Source organism: Ictidomys tridecemlineatus, chromosome 4 (genome assembly GCF_052094955.1).
Source record: "Ictidomys tridecemlineatus isolate mIctTri1 chromosome 4, mIctTri1.hap1, whole genome shotgun sequence".
Classification (NCBI taxonomy): domain Eukaryota; kingdom Metazoa; phylum Chordata; class Mammalia; order Rodentia; family Sciuridae; genus Ictidomys; species Ictidomys tridecemlineatus.
In genome coordinates, this window is record NC_135480.1 from 14,278,849 (window position 1) to 14,288,924 (window position 10,076).

Below are 10,076 nucleotides of genomic sequence, written 5' to 3' on the forward strand. Positions count from 1 at the left end.
TGTCCAGGATTGCATTTCTACCCTGATCCTAACTGGAAAAGAAATGTAAGGTCCTAGGACAACTAAAAACAACAACAACAACAACAAAACAGTAACAGCAAGACCAAAACCACTCACATTGATGCCTGGGGTAGTTTGGTACAATGTAGAGAAGTGGAAATTAAACACTAGTTCACAGGCCTCATTCTCTAGAAATGTCTTTGCTCAGCAAAGACTGTCTGTCCCCATGGTTAGAATGAAGTAGTACTCATGTGCCCCCAGCATCTTTAGCTCCTGCTTCTTACCCAGCCCTTACAGTCTGACACCCACACAGCCCCACCGCTGTTAGTAGAAGTTTACTTATTTGAGTTCAGTTTTTTGTTTGTTTGTTTGTTTTTTAAGATTCCATAGGTAAGTGAGATCATTTGGTATTTGTCTCTCCATTCCTGGCTTATTTCACTTAACATAATGTTCTCCAAGTTCATCCATGTGGCCACAAACGGCAGGTTTTCCTTCCTTTTTAGTGTTGAATAGTACTTCAGTGTGTGTGTGTGTATGTGTGTTTATGTGTGTGTGTGTGTGTTTGTGTGTGTGTGTGTGGTGTGTGTATTATACCACCTTTTCTTTCGACCACTCATGGATGGATACTTACTTTGATTCCATAGCTTGATAGCTGTGAATTATGTTGCAACTTAAAACACAGTTGTCATCTATAAGTGGGGTTGAAGACTAGAAATTTCATGGATTAAACAAAAGGAAATAAAAGGAAGGGAGGAGGGAGGAGAATAGAGGAGACAGTAGAGTGAATGGGCCATAACGTTCCTGTGTTCATAGATGGTTACGTGACCAGTGAAACTCCACACCATGTACAACCACAAGAATGGGATCCTAATTAGAATCAGTTATACCCCATGTTTGTGTAATATGTCAAAATACACTCAACCGTCATGTATATCTAAAAAAGAACAAATAAATTTAAAAAATTGAAACAGAGTGGCCATTCAGCCATGGTGCCTGGGCTTGTATAACCTTGCCAGGCCTCTCTTGTTCCTTGTTGAAAAAGAGCCAGCAAGAAATGAGGAGGGAAAAGCTGGTCCTGCACATGAGTTGAGAGTCTTTCCCTCAGAATCCTGAGACTATGTCTCCTCTCATTGTACAAAGGACCTCAATAAATTAGTCTAGTGACACTTTTACCAAATGATGATAGGAGGCTGGTATCTGCAGGCAAAAGAATAAAATTAGACCCTTACTTTACACAATATGCTAAAAATAACTGAAAAATGCGTCAAATACCTAAACATAGGGCTAAAACGAAATTTTTAAAACAGAGGAAATTTCGTGTCCTTGGACTTATTTTAAATATGACTGCAAAAGCACAGGAAATAAATGTAAAAATAAACAAATGGGACTTCACAAAAATTAATAACTTATGTATAAAATAATGCTATAAACAGAGTAAAAAGGCAACCTTCATAATGAGCAAAAATATTTGTAAATCATGTAACTTATATGGGGTTAATATGCAGCATATAAGGGAACATATACAACTCAAACAACCTAATTTTAAAATGAGCAAAGAGCTTGAAGAGACATTTTTTTCTAAAGAAGATATAGGAATAATCAAGAATCACATGAAAAATGGTCAATATCTCCAGTCATTGGAGAAATGTAATTTCAAATCCTCAATCAGTTGCCACTTCATATCCATTAATTAGGATGGCTAGTGATAAAAAAAATAGAAAATAAGTGTTGACAAAAATGTGGAAAAATGGATTCTTTGTATTTTCCCAGTAGGAATATTAAATAGTGCAGCTTCTGGTGAGAAGCACTAGGTGTCCCCTCAAAAACTTAAATATGAAGCATACCATAGGGGCCAACAAGTCCACTTTTAAGTGCACACCCAAAAGAATTGAAAACAGGAATTTGAACAGATATTTGCACATCCGTGTTTATAACAGCATTTTTCACAATGATCAAAAAGAGGAAAGTCAAGTGTCTACCAACAGATGAATGCATAAGATAATGTGGTATATTCGCATAATGACATGTTATTCACTCATAAAAAGCAATGGAATTCTGATACATGCCACAATGTGGATGAACCTTGAAAACATTGTGCTAAGTGAAATAAGTCAAAAACAGAAGGACAAATGTCATATGATACCACTCATATGAGAAACAGAGAAGAGGTAAATCCACAGAGATAGAAAGTGCAACAGTAGTTCCCAGGAGATGGAGGGGGAGGTTAATGGGCACAGAGACTCAGTGTGGGAGGCTGAAATAGTTCTGGAGATGAGTGTGCAAATATACTGGGTGCCACCAAATTGTAGTTAAGTGGTTAAAATGGTAAAGGTAATCTTATCTAGACTTAAGCACAATGAAAAAAAAAGGTTAAATAATCAAGGGGAAGATTTTTAAGTTAATTTTCAAACTGTGGGCCAAGTTCTAAGCTACCCACTGGAAATACAGTAAGACACAAGATGAGCAAAGTCCCTGCCCACACACAGTGTACCACTAACACAATGAAGCAAACAGCTGCATAAATTTAAAAGATATAATTTGGGGTGGTGGTGGTGGTTCTATGCTCAGGCAAAGTAATGTAAGGAGATAATGCTCAGGGAACAGAGGCGGGGTAGGAGTGCTATTTTAGATGCAGTGTTCAGAGATGCCTCTTGAAGTCCGCAACATTTGAGCAGAAACCTAAATGATGAGGAACTGCCACTTCAGGGTTTGCAGGAAGAGTTTGCCAGGCAGAGGGAACATCACATGCAAAGGCCACAAGGTAGAGATGAGCTTAATAATCAAGAGCACCAGGAAGGAACAGATGAGAGCAGAAAGATAGGCAGGTGCCAGCTCATGGGGGCCTAATAGGCTGTAGTAAGGAGTCTTGATTTTTAATTAGGACTCCTAGGGAGTCATTAAAAGTATTTAAGCAGGAGAGTAGCATAGTCTCATGGACATATCTAGAAGAACACTGAATCACCACTTTGGAATACTGACAAGGCAAAGACAGAACAGGAACCCCATTAGTGAGAAATGCCCCCCAAACTCCATATGCAAACAACTGAGCCAGAAATAGTTCTATGCAGTGACTGATACATAGAGCAAATTAGAATCCAGGTCATCTGCCTCTTTGGTAATGTCTTCCCTTTGGATGCTGAACATTCTTGCAAAGTTAATTCTATTCCTGTAGGGGAAGCTAAGCTGTGTTCCATTTCAGGATCAAGAAAATAGGCTGTTTCCAATCAAAACAGCCAGGGACTTTCCCCACCATCCACCATTTATTTCCTTATATTTCTCGAATCTCATGACCACCACTTAGGAAACCAGGACCAGTTTGCTGGGGCTACGCATGAACATGGGCTATTTTCCTCTCATCTGAAGTTAGAGAAACCCAGAATGCAATCCTTTGATTCATAAGACTCAGCACCTCGTAGCACCTAAATATGGAGGATCCTAAGAAGAGACTAAAGATGCTTGGGAGGAGAAAATAGCATTAGGCAAATGAATTTCATAAAGGTTTTATCATCAGAGTCTCTTTATTGAAGATGAATGTCTCTTCAGACAGTGAGCTGTGCTGATGTAATGCTGCAGGATCTTTCTGCACATGCATCTGGAAACATCCTTTCTCTGCTTTAAACTCTTCATTGGTTCCCTAAGGGCCATGGGATTGAGTACAAACCTCAGAGCATCAGAAAGGAGCTCGAAAGATCTGCCTGCTCTTCTTGCTCCACCTTCGCTTCAGCAACTAAAGATGCCTGGGGTAACCCACCACTACCCCAGCAGCCGGTCCATGACATGAACTTCTTTTTATCCTTCAAGACACTGCTGAAATGTCTTCTCCCTTTCAAAGCCATCTTTGATCATCAATCCCTGCAAGGAAAAGTTTATCATTTCTCACTCTGGCCACTACTATACCTTGCCTGTGAATCAACGGCAGAACATGTACATGTATATTTTTGTACATGATGCAAACATTTCTTTACATATTTCTCACTCCTTCTAAATTACAAGCTCCTTGAGATCAGGGACCATGTCTAAGTTGTCTCCAGCCCTCACTGGAGGGTTGTGAACAAAATACAAACTCAGTGAATGTTAGATCAATTTTATTATCAGAGATTATATTCAGCCTAGAAAGCAAGTAATACCTCCTACCTCTTCATTCCGGTATTTCTGAAATAGGAAAGTACTCATTTAGGTTGTAAGATTCACACCTCAGTTTTTCCACAGAACTTAACACATTTTAACATATTACATTACCTACTATACTCTTTTCTCATTTATTATAGTCAATGTTTCTCCTCTGTTGACTCCATGAAGATATAAGCTCCACGTGACAGAGAATTTCTTTTTTTGTCTATCTTCTTCATTGATAGCTCTCCAAAATTGCTCCAAACCAGTGCCCAATAGCAGGTAGCGGTCCCAAATAAAGGATTAATTTATTGAATTAATGAATGAATAAAACATTTTAGGTTGTGTCTACAGCGAATCTGCAAAGCAACACACGTAGATGGGCTCTTCCTACAATACCTTTCTGAGGAGTTTTGAGACCCAGAGAAGCACATTCGGCAAGAGAAAGGTACTTTTTATTGCTGTAGCCATCATTTTTTTTTTAACTTTTTTGTGTTTGCACTGTTATGTTTTCAATAAGGACAAAGACATGTCAAGAAAAGGAAACAGACACAATGTTCTTTTTGACTATTTTCAGAAAGCTTCATGACTTTTGAAGAAGAGATAAGTGGAGAGCCCTGAGATTCTCCTTCCCAACAGGATTAAAAGGATGAATTGTATGATGTCCATGCCGCATCTTGATCTCCACAAGCCACCTCGCAGCCCCAGCACAGGGAAGCAGGCAGCCTACTTTCCTTTCAACTTCTGTCAGCTCTCCCGATCTCCCAGTGATTCATCCTCCTGAACACACTATGTCTGAGGAAGATCTGCGAGAAAATATGCTCTGAAGGTTGAATTCAGCATCAGGCAAAATGAGACTCAGAACCTAGAGCTACCCTGCCTCCTTTGAACTCCATCACCAGTGAAAACCTTTCAACCAAAATGCTTTGCTCCCTTTCTGCTCCCTGCACCCACTGCTGCCAGAAAGGTGTGGGAGATCCACAGGGAAGGGTGGTGTGGGCGCCCCAGCAGCTCTGCCCTCTGGCCATGAGCATGTGGTTTCAGTGGGGTTTTCCTTTCCTTGTAGGTTAGACAGCAGGATTTGAGCAAGGGTCGGGGGAGAAATATGAAAGTGTTATCTGTCCTGTATTGATCCTCATGATAAAAAAAAAATGTGACTATTTTGCTCTTATCGGTGTATTGCAGATCCCCTTCACCTCATTTGCACCCACAGACCAGCGTCAATGTATAAACACACACTTCCTCCAGGGGCCTAAGAGCCTGTATTGTGTGGGTTACATGCCATCGTCCCCTCTACACCATGTCCTTATACTAGTTAATCTGTCCTTACACCTACGTTCCTTCTTGGAAATTAATATATATGTACAGTGTAAGACCCTGAGTAAAGTGTTAGTGCTGTTCTAAATGATGACAAGAACACAGCACTTTGGCTTCTGGATGAATGGAGTTAAATAGGTCAACGCAGAGTTCGAGGGTCTGCTTTCTTTATTTGTGGATATATTGAAGTCAAAGTGTTACAACTAAAAACTTGCAACATTAAAAGCCCAGTTCCTAAAAAGAAAGAAATTCCAAGTTGAGAAGGAATCAAAAGAAAACAATTCCAAGATTACCGGCTAGATTCTACTTCTAAAAGATTATATCGAGAGTCTATTTTAAGAATGAGACTTTCATTTTTTTAAAAACGAGAGTTTTAATTGAGATAAAGGAAAACTCAGGACGGAACTTGACATGTATTAGGTAACTTATGAATATTCCCATTCAAATATTAATACATGTAATTGTCAAAACAACATAAACGCCATTTCCTCTGTTGTCTTCTATATGAATCAGAGGGAAATAAATAAAAACTTCATTTTATTTTTACCTACTTGGTACCTACCTAAAGCAATTATACATATGTATCTTCAAAATCATACATGTACCAAATGTCATTCATTTATGGGCAATATTGGTTGTCACTCAGAAAGTAGAAGTTGGGAGGAGAATGAGGTAACAACACCCACCATCACCAAAATAGCAAACCCCTGTTTAACATTTTGGTCTTTAATTTCTTTGTTTTGTAATTTAAAGATGGATTTTTCTGCCATTAAACACATAAGAATTCCTGCAAAGGTGGTTTCCTAAGCTCAGGAACACAGCCGGGCATGTCATGGGAGGTTAATGAGTGTGTTGACCCCCAAGGAGTATGACCACCCTGAGGAAGGAACAAACGGGTTAACCCCTCAGGTGCCCAAGGACAGTCACACTGTATAGAAATAAGGGTGCACCAATGAAAAGGCGGGCAAGCCAACCTCGTGGGCATGCACCTGCTGGCTTTCTCCAGCCCAAGGTGAATCCTGGAATGAAGCATACACAATCGCATGAAAGTCAAATGCCATGCACACAATACCACAATTTGTGTTTCTTAGACCTAGAGAGTCTATGTCCCTCCATCTCCACCACCCCATATGCCCCCTTTCCACACATCATACTGCAGCCAAAGAAATTTTCCCACATTCAGAGCTGACCATTCAATACCTTGCTCTTCTTGGAATCAGTTTCACAAGTCCCTAAGCAGATCTGCAAGGCCCTTTGCCCTGGTTTCTTCTGAATTCACCAGCTGCACCTCACACTAAGCTTCCCCACCTCATGCTACCGCCACTGTGGCTTTTCTTGGTTCCTCAAAGCATCCTGCCTCACAGGCTCTCACTCATGCAACTCTTCCCGTCCAGAACAATCTCCCCATCCCATGACTATGGCGTACTTAATTCTTTAGGTCTCTGCTTAAATATTAGTTTTGCAAGAACTTTTCTTACCACGCCAAAATCGGTCAGAACTCTATGATAGACAATATAACAATCCCTGTGTTTCATTTTTTGTTCTATTTTCCAAAATGATTTTTAAAAATTAATTCCCTGTAAAAAGGGTTTACTATCTGTCCATGCTCCGGGTTCTAATTCCCATGTAAGAGGAGCAATACGTTGTACTGAATACTCTGTTCTGAACTAATATCATGTCTGAGGCATAGTAGATAGTCCATAAATATTTGCTGAGTTGATGGATAAGACTGTGGGATCTCCATGGAGATGTTTCCCAAGTAATATTTCTAGCGGATACGGAGGTCATTAAAAAGTGACAGTCAGAATTCATAGTTATCTGTCTTCTGACAATAAAGTAAATGTCCTAGAGGAGATGAAAATAGATAGTGGGTTTCATTACTGAAGAATAGGAAATAACTTGAGTTAATTGAGGCAGATGTGCATGAGTAATACTTTAGAAATAAAATAGAGCTTCTGACCTTTGATGATCAAGAAATATTACAAAGTATTACAAATATTACAAATCTCATATATATAATATGAGATTCAGTTCAGCCCTACATCTAGATAAAATTGTTTCCAACAACTAATGCAGATCATTACATTTCTCTTTCATTCTACAGTGCATTACCCTCTATGACATCTTAGAAAGTAGGCTAATATACTAATTGAACATTTCTTAGATCACATCTCCTTTCCTCTCTTTATTTTTCCTTCTGTTCACTGCTTGTAATTTTTCCATGGCAAACACCTAAATTGGATATGACTAAATGTTAAGAAACATTAATATCCACCCCACCATCCACAACCAAAGAATTTGACTGACCTTACTATGTAAAAACTGAGCTATAGGTTTGTAATTATTTTAGACACAAAAATGAGCCTCAGGGAAAAAAAAACTCAACCTATATCTCAGGAAAGCATTAATAAAGAACTCAAAGAAACTTAACACCAAAAAAAAAAACCAAATAACCCAGTCAATAAATGGGCTAAGGAACTGAACAGATACTTCACAGAAGAAGAAATACAATTGATCAACAAATATATGAAAAAGTGTTCAACATCTCTAGCAATTGAAGAAATGCATATCAAAACTATTCTAAGATTTCATCTCACTCCTGTCAGAATGGCAATCATCAAGAATACAGGTAACAATAAATATTGGTGAGGATGTGGTGAAAAAGGTACACTTATACATTGGTACTGAGACTGCAAATTGGTGCAACCACTATGGAAAGCTATGGAGATTCGTCAAAAAAATGGGAATGGAATCACTGTTTGACCCAGCTATCCCACTCCTTGCTTTATACCCAAAGAACATAAAAATCAGCATACTATAATGTTGCAGCCCACATCAATATTTATAGCAGCTCAATGTACAATAGTTAAACTATGGAACCAACTTAGGTGTCCCTCAATAGATGAATAGATAAAGAAAATGTGGTATATATACTCAATGGAATATTACTCAGCTTAAAGAAGAGTAAAATTATGGCATTTGCCAGTATATGGTTGGAGCTGGAGAATATCATGCTAAGTGAAATAAGCCAATCCTACAAAACCAAAGGCCAAATGTTTTCTCTAGTATGCAGATGCTAACTCACAATAAGGCAGAGGGGGACTAGAGAAGAATAGTGTTACCTTAAATTAGGTAGAGGGAAGTGATGGGAGGGAATGTGGGAATAGGAAAGATAGTAGAATTAAACAGACATTATTACTGTATGCATGTATATGACTGCATGACCAATGTGATTCTGCAACATGTACATTCAGAAAAATGAGAAATTATATCCCATCTATGTATGATATATCAAAGTGCATAAATGCATTCTATGTCATATATAACTAATTAAAACAAATTTAAGAATTAAAGAAAACATTCAAACTATATCTAGAACAGGTAAGAAAAATACATCTCATATTCTATAGCACATTGTTATTTACAAATGTGGTATTCCATTTCTCTTGTGCCTAGCTGAAGGTCTCTCAACCTTCAGTCATAGCAAGGCAGAAATTTGTCTGATAAGAAAACTGATACAGAGCATCTCCAACTCAAGGTCATAGAACTAACAAAGTTCCAGAACCCCAAATTCCATTTCTGTGCTTCACGATAGCTTAGTAATTATGAAATCTAGTTGATGTTTTAAGAGAGTGAGATTAAAAACTCAAAGCATGACTTGCAGGGACTTCTGGCCTGATGAAGCACCAGCCTTACTCGGCTTGGGAAACCCTCACAAACCTTTTGAAGACTTTCTTCAGAGCCTCCTGCACTTCCTTGTTTCTCAGGCTGTAGATCACGGGGTTTAGCATGGGAATGATCACAGTGTAAAACATTGACACAATCTTGTCTTCCCAGAGGGACTTGCCCATGTTACCTTTCAGGTAAATGAATATGAGTGTCCCAAAGAATAGAGCCACCGCCATCATGTGAGAAGTACAAGTGGAGAAGGTCCTGGCTTTACCACCCACTGTCTGAATCTTCAGAATGGCCCAAATGATGAACAGGTAGGATACAAGAATCACGAAAACGCTCAAGATGATGACCAGGAAAGCAAAGAGGTAGATGACCTGCTCCCGGGGCCTGGTCTCACTACAGGCCAGTTTCAGCAGCGGTGGAAGGTCGCAGAAGAAGAAGTCCACTTGATTGGATTTACAGAAGGAGATGGAGAAGGTACACCCAGTGCGGACCACGGCATTCACCATGGCACCAGCATATGCAGCAGCCACCAGCCCCAGGCGGGTCTGCGGTGTCATGGCCGTGGCGTAGAGGAGGGGATTACACACAGCCACGTAGCGGTCATAGGCCATCACAGCCAAAAGGAAACACTCGGTGCTACCATAGAACGTAAAAAAGAAGAACTGGGTGGCACAGCGCTCGTAGGTGATGACCGTCTTCTCAGTCCTCAAGGTCTCAAGCAACTGAGGGACAATAACAGAAGAGTAGCAGACGTCCAGGAAGGACAGGTGGCTGAGGAAGAAGTACATGGGAGTCTGCAGCCGAGGGTCACTCTGAATCAGCATGATCATGCCCAGGTTGCCCCCCATGGTGATGAGATAAAAGGCCAGAAACACGAAGAACAGGCATAACTGCAGCTCTGCGTGAACCTGGAACCCCATCAGAATAAACTCCACCACCCTGGTGCTGTTCTCTGCCATGAAGCCAAGGTC

At 39.8% G+C, this 10,076-nt stretch overlaps 1 protein-coding gene across 1 annotated transcript; it reads right to left on the reverse strand.

Moving 5' to 3' along the window:
* Nucleotides 1–4,068: 4,068 nt before the first annotated feature.
* LOC101974955 (olfactory receptor 9I1) lies at nucleotides 4,069–10,076 on the reverse strand. The gene has a single exon (XM_005331676.3). The coding sequence runs from the start codon at nucleotides 10,062–10,064 to the stop codon at nucleotides 9,120–9,122; it is 945 nt and encodes a 314-aa protein (XP_005331733.2). The 5' UTR covers nucleotides 10,065–10,076; the 3' UTR covers nucleotides 4,069–9,119.

What these genes read in the sequence shown, in the direction of transcription:
- LOC101974955 (XM_005331676.3), bottom strand. Translation starts at nt 10,064, where the DNA reads ATGGCAGAGAACAGCACCAGGGTGGTGGAGTTTATTCTGATGGGGTTC.